This window comes from Anguilla rostrata, chromosome 5, assembly GCF_018555375.3.
Source record: "Anguilla rostrata isolate EN2019 chromosome 5, ASM1855537v3, whole genome shotgun sequence".
Classification (NCBI taxonomy): Eukaryota; Metazoa; Chordata; class Actinopteri; order Anguilliformes; family Anguillidae; genus Anguilla; species Anguilla rostrata.
Window position 1 is genome coordinate 63,999,264 of NC_057937.1, and position 16,418 is coordinate 64,015,681.

The 16,418-nt window shown below is 46.1% G+C and overlaps 2 protein-coding genes across 6 annotated transcripts; one reads left to right on the forward strand and one right to left on the reverse strand.

The window, feature by feature from the left end:
• Positions 1-47: 47 nt before the first annotated feature.
• On the forward strand, positions 48-8,384 carry LOC135255971 (zinc finger protein 628-like). Of its 4 annotated transcripts, XM_064337835.1 has the most exons (4): positions 48-140; positions 1,182-1,591; positions 2,247-2,782; positions 6,139-8,384. In XM_064337835.1, exons 2-4 carry the CDS (start codon positions 1,312-1,314, stop codon positions 6,616-6,618), a joined length of 1,296 nt encoding a protein of 431 aa, XP_064193905.1. In that variant the 5' UTR covers positions 48-140; positions 1,182-1,311; the 3' UTR covers positions 6,619-8,384. The 4 variants fall into 4 exon arrangements, with proteins under 4 accessions (XP_064193905.1, XP_064193901.1, XP_064193903.1 ...); XM_064337831.1 differs by lacking the exon at positions 6,139-8,384 and having other exon boundaries at positions 2,247-5,250; XM_064337833.1 differs by lacking the exons at positions 48-140; positions 6,139-8,384 and adding an exon at positions 151-483 and having other exon boundaries at positions 2,247-5,250.
• A 1,773-nt stretch (positions 8,385-10,157) lies between these two features.
• LOC135256139 (G-protein coupled receptor 15-like) lies at positions 10,158-15,931 on the reverse strand. 2 transcript variants are annotated; one of them, XM_064337982.1, is made up of 4 exons: positions 15,447-15,931; positions 12,309-12,757; positions 12,122-12,192; positions 10,158-11,901 (listed from the first exon to the last, which is right to left on the reverse strand). In XM_064337982.1, the coding sequence occupies exons 2-4, from the start codon at positions 12,729-12,731 to the stop codon at positions 11,193-11,195; spliced, it is 1,203 nt and encodes a 400-aa protein (XP_064194052.1). In that variant the 5' UTR covers positions 12,732-12,757; positions 15,447-15,931; the 3' UTR covers positions 10,158-11,192. The 2 variants fall into 2 exon arrangements, with proteins under 2 accessions (XP_064194052.1, XP_064194051.1); XM_064337981.1 differs by lacking the exon at positions 15,447-15,931 and having other exon boundaries at positions 12,309-12,962.
• Positions 15,932-16,418: the final 487 nt, after the last annotated feature.

The window sequence follows — 16,418 nt, forward strand, 5'->3', positions numbered from 1 at the left end:
TTGGGATAATTATGATAAAAATATTTTTTTCTTTATGAATCGGTTGGTGACGTTTTACAAACGCTTTATTTTCACGTGTTTCGGTCCTCTGAGGCCACCGTAAGGATTGCTGAAATATCCTTAATGGAGAACTATATCCGGTGAGTACACCTACAGCATTGTCTGACTACAAACGTGAAATGTACACGTACTACAATACTTGAATAACTTCACCTCATCGTTGAAAACAAAACAAAAATAATGATTCAAATATCTTTGTTTGCTTACTCGTAAAGTCCATTCCCCAGTGATTCTTAGCTATCACTGATAGCTGGCTAGCGTGTGCTACCTCGGTATTGTTGACGTTTAGCTAGCTAAGTAGCTAGCTGTAGCTACATGCAAAACTATTACTAGGAACCTGATGTAACATTACCTAATTCATTGCTTGTTTTTCATAGCGCTTAAAGGTTGTCTAAAATAAGTTTTACAAGTTCGTTTGACAAGGTAACTTAATTAGCTTTCTAACTATCATCGTCCGTGTGTTCATTCGTATGTGCTAACACAAATTTAGCCACCCAACTAACCTTAAATTTAAATCCCTGCGAATCCTAAGCACGTGATGAATTGCGAGTTTTTATCAAAGACAAATTACAAAACAAGACTGCACGCACCATATCACTTTAATCAGCTTTGGCTTTCAGATGAGCATACTATAATTATTTTACACCGACGACTTCTGCTTTCAACTAAAACCAACTGGTATTTAGACATTTCCCGCTCTGAAATTGTCTCCGCATTGTAAAAATACAAACGTTGGTTTTAAAAGGCGCAGATGATTCATTCCTGAGTAGATACACCTCTTTTTGAGTGAAACCTTTTGATAGTTTGGTCAATTTTCTTAGTTTGGTTGTTTTTGAAGACACTGCTCTGCATTTGGCTGTGTTCTGTGATGGTTTTGGGTCCTCTGACAGACAGATTATACCTTTGTGGTTTGAGATGTAGAAATGAGTTTGCCAACCCTCTGCCCTGGCTACTGGTGCACTCATATTGGCGTAGAAGGGAATTAAGGATCTTGAAGTGTGAAGTAGCCCAATATTTCAACAGGACACAAGTAAAGGAAACCCTTATTTTGTTATTTTGCTTTACTTGTACAAAAAACATTATTTAATTTGTGGTGAATCTTTTCATTCTTGGGCACCAAGGTAAGAAGAGGGCACGAAGTTGGGGGTCAGTGGAGGGACCGGACTGCTACGGAGAGGAAGTGGAGACCTTGGGACAGGAAGTAGAGACCCTGGAGTGTGCCGTGGAGTCGGCGCTCAAACGCTCGCCAACATGTCGGACGCCATCCTCACTTTCCAAGTCCAGCTCTCTGCTGTCATGGAAACGGTGCTCAAGTCGGCCATGTATGAGATCACCCGGCTGGTGGAGGACAGCTTCCTGGAGGAAGTGGCTCGGAGCAAACAGGAAGTGGAGGCCCTGAGGCAGCGGCTGCAGTGGTCAGAGAGCCGGCGCAGAGAGCGAGAGAGCGGTGGGCGAGCGAGGTGCCTGGACTGCGGCAGAGTCGGAGTTTCCAGCGAGGAGTCAGAGGACCCACCCTCAGAAACACTGTCCGGTTAGAAACCCCCTTCTCATTCTGAAACCCATCATTCTGTTACTTTAGAGTGTGAAAACCCATTGTTTTATGTGTGTGTTTGTGGATGTGTGTGTGTGTATTATGACGTGTGTATGTGTATGTATGATGTGTGTATATTATGACGTGTGTGTATATGTATATGTGTGTGTGATTTGTGTATATTATGACGTGTGTGTGTATGTATAAGTGTGTGTGTGTGTATATTATGACGTGTGTGTGTATGTATAAGTGTGTATTATGTGTGTATATTATAATGTGTGTGTGTAAGTGTGTATGATGTGTGTGTATTATGACGTGTGTATGTATGTGTAAGTGTGTATGTGTGTGTATATTATGACGTGTGTCTGTATGTGTAAGTGTGTATGATGTGTGTGTGTTATGACGTGTGTGTATATGTGTAAGTGTGTATGTGTGTGTATATTATGACGTGTGTGTATGTGTAAGTGTGTATGTGTGTGTATATTATGACGTGTGTGTATGTATGTGTAAGTGTGTATGATGTGTGTGTATTATGATGTGTGTGTGTATATTATGATGTGTGTGTGTATGTGTAAGTGTGTATGATGTGTGTGTTTGTGTTATGGCGTGTGTAGCAGCTGTTGAAAGGGGCGTTTGTGTGTCTGTGTTGATGCAGGAGCTGAAGCAGACCCTCCTCCTCCTCTCAGTAAGGGCTGTGCTGAGCCGGAGTGGAGCCCCGCTGTGGGACAGGACACAGCGCCCTCTTCAGGCAGCCTCCTGCCAGAGCGGCAGAGCAGCAGGCCGCGCGGCGGGGAGGCCTGCGGGGCGTACGAGTCGGAGGCGGGACAGGAAGCCGCCGCCCGCAGACTCGGTCTGGCTGGGCCTCAGCGCTGCGGGCCACGCCGCAGTGACCCCGACTCGCAGCGCGTCACCTGGACCACCTTTAAATTAGGGGACAGCCACGCTGAGGCGGAGGGGCTGGACCCCCCGTACGCTGCAGCGGCAGAGCCAGCCAGTCCGCAGGCTCACAGGGACCCGCAGCCCCGCCCCGCTGAGGAGGGGGCGGGGAACAGCGCCTCCCCTCTGCAGTACCTTAATGTGAAATCGGAGGCGCTGCTCATTAAAGAGGAGGCGGAGGTGCAGCCCGTGTGCAGTGAGGAGCTCAGATGGGACGTAGCTCACAGGGAGTCCTGGGACAGAGGAGACCTGCAGGTAGAGCACACGGCCCACTCGCCCCCCCCACAGGGCGCAGTGACATCACTGCAGTGCTTTCCAGAGAAGCTGGAGAGCCTGGCTCTGCGCTTCCCTCCCCAGCAGCAGGGGCTGGTCCTCCCTCAGTCTCTCAGAGCCGCCCCGAGCAGCACGGGGGTGCGGGCGGACCCCCCCGACACGGCTGGCTGCACCGTACACCTCAGGGGTTTCACTCAGTCAAAAACCACCCAGCTGCACCACAGAGATCCCGCGGTAGAGAGACCGTTCTGTTGCACGCGTTGTGGGAAGAGCTTTTCCCGCTTGCCGTACCTTAAAGAGCACCTGAAAACACACACGGGGGAAAAACCGTTCAGCTGCATTCAGTGTGGGAGGGGTTTCACCAAGCTGAGCAACCTGAAAGCTCACCGCAGGGTTCACACAGGAGAGAGACCCTACATTTGTACCAACTGTGGGAAGAGGTTTACTCTGAAAAGCAACTTGAAACGGCACCAGAGAATTCACACGGGGGACAGATTGTTCAGCTGTAAATAGCAGCTTCCCATTGCTAAGTTCAGTGTAGGGAACAGTTTTCTGCTTTTTGAAAAATTCTTTGAACTTTTGATAATCTAATTAAGATATTGTTCTTCTTAACCCTTAATGTATTTCTTCATTGCCTTATGTGCTCGGTATTTATTTATTTAAAAACCCTTTTGGTCTGCTACAAATAGGAAAAACATGCCCTTGTGTAACAGGGGAAGTGTTATTTTTTTACATAAGTTTTACACCTTTTAATGAAGTTACTAGACCCCTCTGTATTAGAACACCTGATTCTCTTTGTACCTGCGCCGCAGTCCTTGATCTAACCACAGTTGGTTTTATCCTTTTGAATTAGTAACACGTTTTATTAATATTACTTTTCAAGTGGCCAGTGATATCAGTGAAAATGATTACATGTGAGAAATGAAAAGGTTAAAAAATCTTATTTCAGGTGCATTGCAGTTATGGTTGAATCTGCGCCTGAGTGTGTGAATATTAAGTTGTCTCTTGAAGACAGAATACTTTGCAGAGGACTCCTCACTCTGCACAAGTAAGCTAAATTGGTCAGGAGAGAGAAACCTGGCAGTTGGTTTAACAGAAGTTATTTGGTTAAAGAGGAATTCCACCACAAAACAACATTTAGCTCATTTAACTGATCAAGACGTAATTAATTAACTCTGTGTGGCTGGCCAAAGCAGTCTCTGTGCAGAGATGTCTTGGTGGAGTTATACGTCACAGTGACTGTACTGCAGCACATTAGCAGGGCAGGCCAGAGACTGCGGTCAAAAAAAGGCAGCCAAACCCAGCCCTAGACACATCAACACTACAAAATAAAAATACATTTCTCCCTGCCTGGCTTAACTCCTCCATCTCCTCTCCCCCATTCTCTCCCACCACCGGTATTTTATAATAAAATATGCCGGATACGTTATAACAACCAAATATTGCACAAGTCGTGACTGTGTCTGAAATAGCTTGTTATGAGTCAGCTGCATAAATAATTTATTCATATTGTAGTAACGTTAAATCCATGCAGTTTGCCCGACTGAATTGCCATTTTCTTTTTAATACAACTTAACCCTAATGCTAACTTAAGCAGTAAAGTGAACTGAAGACATTTTCTTTCCAGATTTTGTTTCTGCGGTGGCTAGCCTGCTAGCGTGTAGCGCTACCCTCTCTCCAGCCCAGTCGTAATGCCCAGCCCCTGCGTTTGTGCTCATTTGGAGTGGCAACCTGTGACTGGCATTGCCTGATGCCTGCCCATGGCCTGTGAGTGCCCGCTCCGTGGCCTGTGAGTGCCCGCTCCATGGCCTGTGAGTGCCAGCTCCATGGCCTGTGAGTGCCCGCCAATGGCCTGTGAGTGCCCGCTCCGTGGCCTGTGAGTGCCCGCTCCGTGGCCTGTGAGTGCCCGCCCATGGCCTGTGAGTGCCCGCTCCGTGGCCTGTGAGTGCCCGCTCCGTGGCCTGTGAGTGCCCGCCCATGGCCTGTGAGTGCTCGCTCTGTGGTGGTCCACAGTAAAGCAGGTACCTGCAGCATGCGCTGTAGTTTGGGGCTGTGTCTGAACTCACTCCTGTTCTGGTTGAGAGCGCAGTTTAATCAGGACAGCTGCTCTTCTACAGGGAAGCGTTCATTTTGTGGTGGAATTCCCCTTCGAGAGAGAAACCAGGCAGTTGGGTGTAAACAGACGCTGGTTGCTTGGCAGCTGAGCAGCGTTTGGGGTCTGCTGGAGGTTCGTTTCAGGGGTTGGCCATGACCCTGTCTGTCAGGCAGTGTGCACAGCTGGTCTGGGGGTCAGCTCCAGTCCTCCTTACATGCTCTTGTCTACATGGTCATACTCACACTAATGGGGTGTTTGCCCAGTACCAGCGTATATACGTATATAAAACACAGAAAAATGTTCAAAACCTGTATTTTAAGTTGAAATGAAAATAAAAAAAATTGAGTCAAAAATATCCAAATGTGTCAGGATCTCTGTTTGCAGTGCTACACCACCGTGTCGTTAGCGGCATTAGCGCTAACGGTGTTATCGGCCTCTCACCCCAGGTCAAAGCGGTAGAGCGCCCCACCGTGTAACTAGACACAACCGGCAGATTGTTAGGCTTCCTGCAGGAGGACTGTTCAATCGGTGCAATGCAATTTCCTCCTCTATATTAGAGGAGAAAAACTTTATCGACTGGACCTTAATGTCATTTTCAGACAGTATCTCTGACTGTAGAATGGTTGCAAAGTAGAGGGAAGTGTAGAATTTATATATGCTTTTATACCCATATGTGGGAGTCTTCACAAATAATGGTGTGTTGCTACTGAGAGGCTAAATGCTGCTGTATCAGTCTAATAATGATGATGTCAGAGAGTGAAGGCTGCTGTATCAGTCTAATGATGATGTCAGAGACTGAAGGCTGCTGTAGTTTAGAGTGCTACAGTTTGTAGTCCTAAAACCGGGAAGTAAGGTTTGCGTTTCGAGCCATGGGTTCCCTCGTCTGAATTCCAATGCTGTTTTCCCTGTAGGGATTTTGTTTTCCGCCGGAAATCAGGTCTTCGGTTAAAGTATGCCTGAGAGAGTTTCACGTTTTGATCTACGAGACAAGTTACACCCATTGATATCTCAGCCGTAGATTTCAAAGCTGTTAAGTGCTTTTATAAAGTAAGTTGCTAACAGGTTGCTGTGTTGAAACGACAATGGCTGTTGCGTGCAGGTGGGCTAGAATGGAAACTTGAGCGGTGGTTTCCTGAAATCCGACTGTTGTTGTAGTTTCAATATTGCAAATTGTTGAGTAACTGACCCCAGCTGCTGGTACAGACATTTCCAATATTATTATTTTTTTCTTTCTGTGTTGCAGGTGGAGGGTTTGGTCCGGATGGGGCTGCAGGGGGGTGGGCCCAGGAAGAGCCACGCGCAGAGACAGCGGGAGTACCGCGCGCGGGTGAAACAGGACCCCAGCAGGTACCTGGAGCGGCGGGCGTCGGAGACGATGCGGGTCAGAATGTTCCGGCAGCGGCGCAGCATGGAGGCGGTGGCGCGCGACCGAGAGATGGCCCGGCTCAGGATGAGGGAGTACCGCTGGAGGAAGAAGCAGACCAGGGGTGTGGCCTCAGAGGACACCGCCAGGGGGGGCGTGGCCATGGGGCCGTGGCCACGGGTCAAGGCCGGGGGGGGTGTGGGGGGGCTGGTCACAGAGGGGCTGAACCATGGGGGTGTGGTCACTGAGGTGTGGTCACGGGGGCATGACCAGGGGGTGTGGCCATGGGGGGCAGGGTCAGCGGGTGTGGTCGTGGGGGGCGTGGCCACAGGAGGCAGGGATATTGCGGTTGCTAAATAAGGCAGTAACCCTGCCCTGTGGTCAGCCCAGCTGCTTCTATCAACACCTCGACCCCATCGCCATGGTAACCTTGCCCCACCCCCAGTATCAGTCTGGCCTGGTGGTTAACCTTCCTCTAAGTACCTACCACAAGATAAGCCTGCTCTCAGACATCTGTCATTCTAATTATTATTCATGAAACTGAGCAGGGGATTTGACTCTTTTCATTCCTTTCTGTTTTTTTAACCCAACAAGCTGTGATTAAGCGCAAATGACAGGGTTTCTCGTATGAAAAGAGAAACTTCTCATCACAGACATGAAGAGACAAGGCCTCATTATCACTACAGACTTAAAATACTCAGGTTTTCATAGATGGACTTAAGTCAGAATGCTGTAATGAAATGCTGGGAAATGCTGGGCAGGAAATGCAGTATGTGTGACTAGTGTGAGCAGGAAATGCAGTAAATGTGATTCTAGTGTGAGCACAAAGTGCAGTAAGTGACTGGAGTGCAAACAGGAAGTGCAGTGTATGTGACTTTATTGTGAGGAGGAAGTGCAGTAAGTGTGATTAGTATGAGCAGGAAGTGCAGTAAGTGTGACTAGTGTGAGAACTAAGTGCAGTAAGTGTGACTCTAGTGTGAGCAAGAAGTGCAGTAAGTGTGACTAGTGTGAGAACTAAGTGCAGTAAGTGTGACTAGTGTGAGCAAGAAGAGCAGTAAGTGTGATTAGTGTGAGAACTAAGTGCAGTAAGTGTGACTAGTGTGAACAGGAAGTGCAGTATGTATGAGTGTAGTGTGAGCAGGAAGTACAGTAAATGTGATTCTAGTGTGAGCAGGAACTGCAGTAAGTGACTGGAGTGCAAACAGGAAGTGCAGCGGTGTGTGTGAAGTGCAGAAAGTGTGACTAATCTGAGCAGAAAGTGCAGTAAGTGTGACTAGTGTAAGCAGGAAGCGCAGTAAATGTGACTAGTGTGAGAACTAAGTGCAGTAAGTGTGACTAGTGTGAACAGAAAGTGCAGTAAGTGATTTGAGTATGAACAGGAAGTGCAGTAAGTGTGCTTTGAGTGTGAGCAGGAAGTGCAGTAAGTGTGACTAGTGTGAACAGCAAGTGCCGTAAATGATTTGAGTGTGAACAGGAAGTGCAGTATGTGGCAGTGAATCAGAGACATAGAGTGTACATAGGAAATGGAGTGGGTAGGAAGTACCAGGCGGTGAAGCCTAGGAAGTAACGGGAAACAGCCTGTACTGCACATGCTTGAGGGCAAATTAACTTGCTGCCCAGTTGAATTCAATGTAGAAATTCAAAGTGATTTAACAACTGAAGAAAACCTCATTGGTCCATTTTTTAAAATCATAAATTTTATTATGTGCAGCAGTTTCTGAAACAATGGTTGTTTTGGTCCAGAAGTCTTGGGAAAATATTTATCAAAACGTCCATACTTTATTTCATAAAGCATATTTTTCAATGTGCTTTTCATATGAACGGTCGTCAGTCGAGTTTCAAAATGCCAGCGAGGACATTTTGTTTTGCCTTCAAAAGTCTGATATTCCCCATTCATTTTAATGGGAGCTCCAGTGTTTTGCCCTCACATGCACAGTACAGGCTTACTTCTGGGACTTCACAAGCTTAAGTTGGCTGAGGGCGTGCTCACCTGCCTAGTTAAAGATGCCTGTCTATGATCAGGGAGGACAACGGCTTCTGTGCTCTGTGAGAATCAGGCCTGAGACTGACTGTATTTTTGATTATTCAAATTCACGGGTGTTAAATAAATATTTATTCTACTTAAATGCCTGAGACTCTTGGTTCATGTGCACTTTAAATGTGAGTTCAGGTGCAGTGAGCACAGCAACAGTTCTACATTAAAACACACTGTCATTGGGGAGGGTCTCACTTCTATTATGTACATTTTCAGAAGGGGAGTCTGTTCGCACAACAGATGTGTGCCCACAGCCCTACAGAGGGGCAGTCCGTCTGAGTATTTATAGCGTTTACCTTTAGCACTAGCATATCATCACTTGTCACATGAACTGGTCCCCTAAACAAGGTCAATAAGGATAGATTGATTACTTCTGAGAGGAAGCTTGGGCAGAACACCCCCACCCCCGGTCCAGGCCCTCTCCCATCTGAACTACAGAGTTATTCATTATCACTGCATAATATTGATTTTTATGCTATCTGACCCCTACACTACAGCTACCATGCCCTTCAACACAACAACAGATGTCTCCACTGACACCAGATAACCCCCTTCACCCAGTGCCTTCCTGCTGCCCCTTACCTCCCTGGAACCCTAACCCTAACCCTAACCCCCTACCCCCAGTGACTTCCTGCTGCCCCTTACCTCCCTGGAACCCTAACCCTAACCCTAACCCCCTATCCCCAGTGACTTCCTGCTACCCCTTACCTCCCTGGAACCCTAACCCTAACCCCAACCCCCTATCCCCAGTGACTTCCTGCTGCCCCTTACCTCCCTGGAACCAGACACCTGCACCAGGGCCCCCCCGTGACTGTGGGTGACCCCCACGCCCCACCGCCTGCCCTCCCCCCCACGGCAGCCAGGTGGCGCCCCCACCGTGGGACCGTGAGACTCAAACAGGAAGTCAGGTGCTGATCATCTCATTGGGTGCTGACAGTGAAGACCTGGGTCATGTGAAAAACAGAAAAGGGACATATTAATCACTGATCATGAGATGCTTCTTTTAAAAAATGAATGACAGATTTTTATGATCCCTCTCCCACAGACCTTGTTTTGCCAGTGCATTTATAAGTGCATCTTATATATTAAAATATTTATACCACTAGTGTCTATGAAGCCACTCGTGGGGGTCATACTGACCCATGCAGGTCCTGCAGATGTTTCAGTGGCACATTCATGCTGCAAACCTCTTGTTCCACCTCATCCCAAAGGTGCTTTGTGGGGATCTGCGGACGATGCAGGCCACTGGAGTAAACTGGAGCAGCTCGTAGGGGATGTGATGTCACTGCTTGTGGAAGCAGCTCATGAGGGATGTGATGTCGCTGCTTGTGGATGCAGCTCATAGGGGATGTGATGTCGCTGCTTGTGGAAGCAGCTTGTAAGGGATGTGATGTCACTGCTTGTGGAAGCAGCTCATAAGGGATGTGATGTCGCAGCTTGTGGAAGCAGCTCATAGGGGCTGTGATGTCGCAGCTTGTGGAAGCAGCTCATAGGAGATGTGATGTCGCTGCTTGTGGAAGCAGCTCATAGGGGCTGTGATGTCAGCAGTGTTGGCACGCACACAGTGTCATAACAAGAGAGCGAGCGCAGGCAGGATGTGGTGCAGACGCTGATTCTGTGGTTGATGTTGTGTGAGATTAAGATGCCAGGCAGCCAGGCAGCTCTGCAGTGGTACGGCTCCACGTGGCAGAGACTCAAAGTGAAACCAGGCTGGCATGACCCGCTTATTCACCCACCCACTCACCGTTAACCCCTCACCCACTCCCTCACCTCAGCCTGAGTTGTTATGTTCCCTGTCCAAAATAAATGCTGTGCCTACAAAACACCAAGCCAGTTGAGGCAGGTAGTGGGGGAGGTTACAGTAATGAGAAATAATGGGTCATATTTTGATAATGCTCTGCTGAGGTCATGACTCCTTATGGAACCCATAACATCCCACCACCGCTCTCTCCGAAGAGTCAGGTTTATATTAAATCATACTGGATCACTGAGTTAACTTTCATTTATTAACTAGTAGGAACACAGACATTAGGACAAAGAAACAAAGAAAAAAACAAAATCAGCTGTCTTAACAGTATTCATTAGATAAAGGAATGAAACACACAAAATATTCACAGAAAATATAATCACATAAAATAACAAACAACTGGACCAGACACCAAGAGCTCTCTGAACTCATCTAATGGAGAATGTAGAACTAATGTCTCTGTCTGACATTTGTGTTTAAAAAATGAATGCCCAATGTAATGCAATAGATTTGTTTCAATATTTATGAAAATGTCAGTGTTATGGGACATTATTAATTCCCTTCATGTCTCAAAGCTGCATTATCTGCTGATACCAACAACAAAATAAAATGAGACCGGTTGGCAAACTGACTTAACTGAGATAGAGAAGGAGTGAGAGAGCGAGGGAGCGGAGAGATGGGAGGAGGGGGTGAAAAGAACACCTGAATTCAATCACCATTTGCTCTTGACTTTGACAAAAAAATACAAGTGATGATTTTTCCCCTTTGAGAAACAGTTTTTGATTTCAGTTCATTTGGAGAGATGCTGAACTGGCATTTCCTTAGCGAGTCAGAGTTCAGAGCCCACACAGACACACAGAGCTGAACTCTGCACAGGCATGGCTTTGACTGGCGGCTGCTCGTCTCCGACAGAGAGGGGTGAACTCTGCACAGGTGTGGCTTTGACTGGCGGCTGCTCGTCTCCGACAGAGAGGGGTGAACTCTGCACAGGTGTGGCTTTGACTGGCGGCTGCTCGTCTCCGACAGAGAGGGGTGAACTCTGCACAGGTGTGGCTTTGACTGGCGGCTGTACCCTTTCTTACACTCCCCTTTGTCTGTTGTCCTTCCTCCTCCTCTTATTTCCATCCTTCCTGTTTTCTTCATCCTTCTCCTTCACCTCTGTCTCCCATCTCTCCCTGCGCTCTCCCTATCTCCGCCCCCCTCCCCCCAGCTTGTGGTCAGAGAGCTGGCCCCTCCCCTGGCTCCGCCCATGGGGCCATCCTTCCTGCAGCAGCAGGGCCAGGGCGCCCCCTGCTGGATGCGGCGCCGCAGCGAGCGGTCGGCGGAAGCGTAGGCCAGCGGGTTCAGGCAGCTGTGGGCGAACCCCAGGGGGGCGGCCCAGTACATGCCGGTCCCGGCCAGGCGGCGCAGGGCGCAGCGAGTGGGCGGGGCCAGGCAGCGCTCCAACAGTCCCAGCAACTTGAAGCTGTTGAAGGGCAGCCAGCAAAGCAGGAAGGCTCCGGCCACCAGCAGCACCATGCGCAGGGCGCGGTGCAGAGAGGCGGGGCTGCCGGAGGCCAAGCCCACTGCCCCGCCCCGCACGTGTCGGCGCAGCGCCCGCGCCAGCGAACAGTAGCAGGAGAGGATGAGGAGCAGCGGGAGGAAGAAGGTGAGGAGGTGCAGCGTGAGGGCGAGCTCGGGGGGGTAGGCCGGCTCCTCGCTCTCCCCGCAGCGCGGAGCCTCGTCCCACTGCAGCTCTCGCACCCGCAGCACCGGCAGGGCCAGCAGGGCGGAGCCAAGCCATGACATCACGCAGCTGCCCGTCGCCCAGCACTGCTTCCTCACCCGCCGATACACTCCAGGGCGCACCACCGCCATGTACCTGCAGGGGGAGACAGAGTTCAATCCTACATTCCATAGGTTACACACACGCACACACACGCACATACACACCTACACACACACACACACATGCACACACACATGCATATCTACACACACACACACACACACACACACACACACATTCACAGCTGCACATACACACATGCACACACACCTACACATCTACACACACACATACACACACACTCTTAGCTTACCTGTCAATGCTCATAACAGTCAGCAGTAACACTCCAACATGCATGGTCAAAGCCGTTACATAGGGGGCCAGCTGCAGGGCACACAATATCACACACTTCAGACCTCCGTCAGCCTCTATCTCTCTCCCTCTCCCCCCCCCCCCCACCGCTTCCCCACTCCCCCTTCCCCCCCGCCTCTCTCTCTCACCTTGCAGGTGGTCTCTCCTCCAGCCCACGCTCCTGCGTTTGCTTCGCTGTGGATCCACAGTGGCAGAGCCCCCAGGAACAGCAGGTCAGAGACGGCCAGGTTTGTCGCCAGGATCTCGCTGGTCCTCCAGCTCCGCCTCCTCCTTGGCCCCACCCCCATGCCGGTACCCCACCCCCACAGCACCCCCAGCAGGGTGATGTTCCCGGCCACGCCCACCACCAGCACTGTACAGTACAGCACTGCCCTCACGATACCAAACCCCCACCACCCCGTTCCCACCTCCACACACTCCTCCCCAGCATGGTCTGACTCGTTGTAGAAGTAGTCAAAGTAACCGCTGCCCCAGTCCTGGCTGAGGTTCAGGTCCAGGCCCGAGGCAGCGTGCCTCGCTCCAGCTGATCCAAACGCACGTCCTGGCTCCATTCCTGACCCTGCCGTGGCACTCAAACCTGGGGGTAGCTGATCAGCTGATTGCTGTTCCCAGATCATCAGCTGTTCAAAAAGAGAATGTGCTGTTCTCATTAGGTGCTTTGCTCTTTAAAATGACATTCATGATCTGCTTGGTTTTGTGAAAAAGTGCAAAATAGCACAATCACGTCACCACAACCCAGACAATGATTGGTGGATACTTCCTGGCTTAATTCTGAGAGGCATATTTTTCATCAAAGGACTGTAGCCAGAAGGTATCTACCAATTACCACTTGATTTGTTCATCTTTTTAACCAACATAGTTGATTGGCATAGAGAGCTCTTTGGATTTTAAGAGGAAAGTGATGATGCCAACATCCTGTCCTATTTTATTATCCCCAAGTGCAGAGGCCATAATGTATTAAATTATTTATTTTGTGAGACTGCTTTCATTAATAACTTTGAATTCACTTCACTTCAGCCAAAATATAGGCTACTGTAAAATTGCAGAAATATCTGGGTATTAAATTTCCTACCAATGACATTTCATGAATCACAAGGTAACTGTCCGCAGTTGTGAACAATCATACGGAGAAACAGCGAATCAATTTTCTGATATATTCAGTTTCTTAAGTTTCTCAAATTGACGCATTATAATAAATTCTAATTAATTATTTTTTACAGCGCCAGTGATGCTGAGAAATCAATCACCCGGGTTCACACTGACCGTATTTTTTTAAAACACACGTTGCATATAGTCACTTGTCTTGTGAGACCGTCACCCGCATATTTTCTGCATGACACAGACAATGAAATGCCTGGAAATGTATAAAAACACCTACGGTTTTTCACCTTACGGTGACCTTCACAAATGCGTCGTTCGCACGGTTCATAGAAAAACTACGTAAAAATACATTTCGCACGCACATCAGACGAGTGGATAATACAGGTTCTTTTACAATTAAATGATGTAGGCTACTGTGAGCTCAGGAAAGACGAAGGTAATTAGCTTTTATATTATTATATTATATTATATTATATTATATTATATTATATTATATTATATTATATTATATTATATTATATTATATTATATTATATTATATATTTTCGCGATTGGGCTTATATTAAATGTAACTGTTAAATAGATATTGCTAATTAATTGTTAGAATTTTGATATAACTGCCATTTCTGTTAAATTATATATTTATCGTTCTGTCGGTATAACTACTGAACGCCCCTTAGGATTTATTTCCACCACCAAGTTAGTGGTTATTACACTGCGCATTGTATATCGAAATCACGGTTGCATAGGCTACACGTACGTTGCGCGATTTGTTGCCTATGTATTCTGTATTCGTCTTTACACTGAAATGACACTATAGTTTATTCGGGAGCCAGTAGTTTATAAATAAAATGTACTCCTATAAACAAAAGCCAGTAAACCATACGTCCGTGCGGTTTCTTTTCACAATATACATAGATTAAATTTCCAACTGTTGTATTCTGTTCATTTGTTTTATGATGGCCTTTATTCAGATCTGTCACTAGCATAATTTGCCAATGGATTGCAAGAACAATTATTATAGTCTATAACTGTAATATTTCATTTCAGCTCGTGCTTGGGGTCAAAAGTTTACCATGCACATTATTCGTATTATCACGGGGTATGGAAAGATTAGTCAGAAACTGAGTGCTACACGCCCCGGCTGTCTGCTTTTTGCTCATTACTGACTGCGAGAGCTCTGATTCATGAGAATTTATATCTTCATATGCTGATAAATTCCTGGGCCACAACTTCAACGTTTGATCCTATCTGAAAACTAGCCGTTTAAGCTACAATTCAATACAATACAATGAAGATACAATTCATAAATTAGAACAATAGCTGAAAAACAATTATCATTAAATAAACATTATGGTAAACTATACTTGTGAAATCTGATCTTGTTGTAATCTGTGCATTACAGTTCGTCTAATTTCAGATCTGCCAATATTCTGGAGAATGCACAGGCCTCCCGCGCATTACTTTACGGAAATATTCTGATAAATTGTGTTTCAGATTATAGGGTGTAGGTTATGCATTAAAATGGTTGCGTTCAAAAAGTATAAATACAGTTAAATCGATGTTAACACATGTATGGTTATGGATTATTTTTAAAATCTCGATTATAGCTGTAGTTAAAGAAGCAAGAACGAGAGTATTTTCATTATTATTATTATTATTATTATTATTATTATTATTATTATTATTATTATTAGTAGTAGTAGTAAAGCAGCAATACAATTTGCAATTTGACCTGTCGTAACAACAATGAAAGGGATCACACTGACACCTTAACACAAAGATAAATCATCACAAACTGTACTGTAGGTTATGCATTAAAATGGATGCGTTCAAAAAGTATAAATACAGTTAAATCGATGTTAGCACATGTATGGTTATGGATTATTTTTAAAATCTCGATTGTAGCTGAAGTTAAAGAAGCAAGAACGAGAGTATTTTCATTATTATTATTATTATTATTATTAGTAGTAGTAGTAGTAGTAGTAGTAGTAAAGCAGCAATACAATTTGACCTGTCGTAACAACAATGAAAGGGATCACACTGACACCTTAACACAAAGATAAATCATCACAAACTGTACATTTTCAATTGTATGATACTTCAGAAATAAACGAAAATAAAGAATTAGTGATGATGGTTAAATATATGATTGAAAGACCTACCGTACAGTTTCCCCCCAAAATTTCTTTTCTCAAAGATTATACGAATTTTTATTCTTTTTTCCCGCTCCTATAACGTTGGTTTGACTCCTGTGCCAGTGCTTGCGCCCGCGGGTGAACGAGTGTGTGGTTTGCGCGCGGTGCCTAAAAGATGTTCATACAACAGCATGTTGATATATTTTTTTTCAGCAGTCTCAGAAAACGCTGAGGCACCGTTTAAATTGCATGTAACTGGATCCCCCAAAATCCAATATGATTAGAAAATTATCAGGTCTCAGTCAGCATGTAACCTATTTTTAAAAGCAGTATTAGGGCTGTCAAGTTTACGCGTTAAGGCAAACTATTAGGAAAAATTGATGAAGGCGTTAAAAATTAACGCACATTCACGCATTTATCGTGCAACCCAGATTCTGCCATAAGGCTGTTTTCACAGGCAGGTCCCATTATACAGGAAAAAAGATCGTCATGGTCATTTGAAAATGTCAATGAACTAGACTGTCTCTGTCTAAGCGGCGTGATACAGAAGAGAGGTAATTACTCGAAGGTTGTGTTTTCAGTTGCCCAATGTCTCACTGAAATACCTGCCTACAAAACCACTGTGAAACAAACGACATTTCATAGGTTTCCTCTCATTTCTATCAAAAAGAGGCCTTTCAGTTAAAGATGGTTAGATGGTTTCTGTGGGTTACATTTCCATACTACTCTTTACAGGTTAATTCTGAGCTTTTTTGGAGTCATGGTCTCGCAGTTCAATCCTGTTCATGAAGTAATTAGATTTTATAAAATGAATCATTTGACACCACTAGTACACACACCACATTGCTGCATAGTCCACTGCAAATAAATAGATTAAAAACTGTAATTTAATAAAATAAACAACACTAATAGTTGCTTCTTGCATTGGCTTAAGAACAATATGTAATTTAAAAAAAAATGTTGGTATAATATTATTGGGTTGGCACTGTAAAAATGATA

Coding starts and splice junctions, on each gene's coding strand:
- LOC135256139 (XM_064337981.1), bottom strand. CDS start 12,830: ATGAGAACAGCACATTCTCTTTTTGAACAGCTGATGATCTGGGAACAG. Junction 12,193..12,308: donor GAGGAGAGACCACCTGCAAG/GTGAGAGAGAGA, acceptor TGTGCCCTGCAG/CTGGCCCCCTATGTAACGGC. Junction 11,902..12,121: donor ACTGTTATGAGCATTGACAG/GTAAGCTAAGAG, acceptor CTCCCCCTGCAG/GTACATGGCGGTGGTGCGCC.
- LOC135255971 (XM_064337831.1), top strand. CDS start 1,312: ATGTCGGACGCCATCCTCACTTTCCAAGTCCAGCTCTCTGCTGTCATG. Junction 1,592..2,246: donor ACCCTCAGAAACACTGTCCG/GTTAGAAACCCC, acceptor GTGTTGATGCAG/GAGCTGAAGCAGACCCTCCT.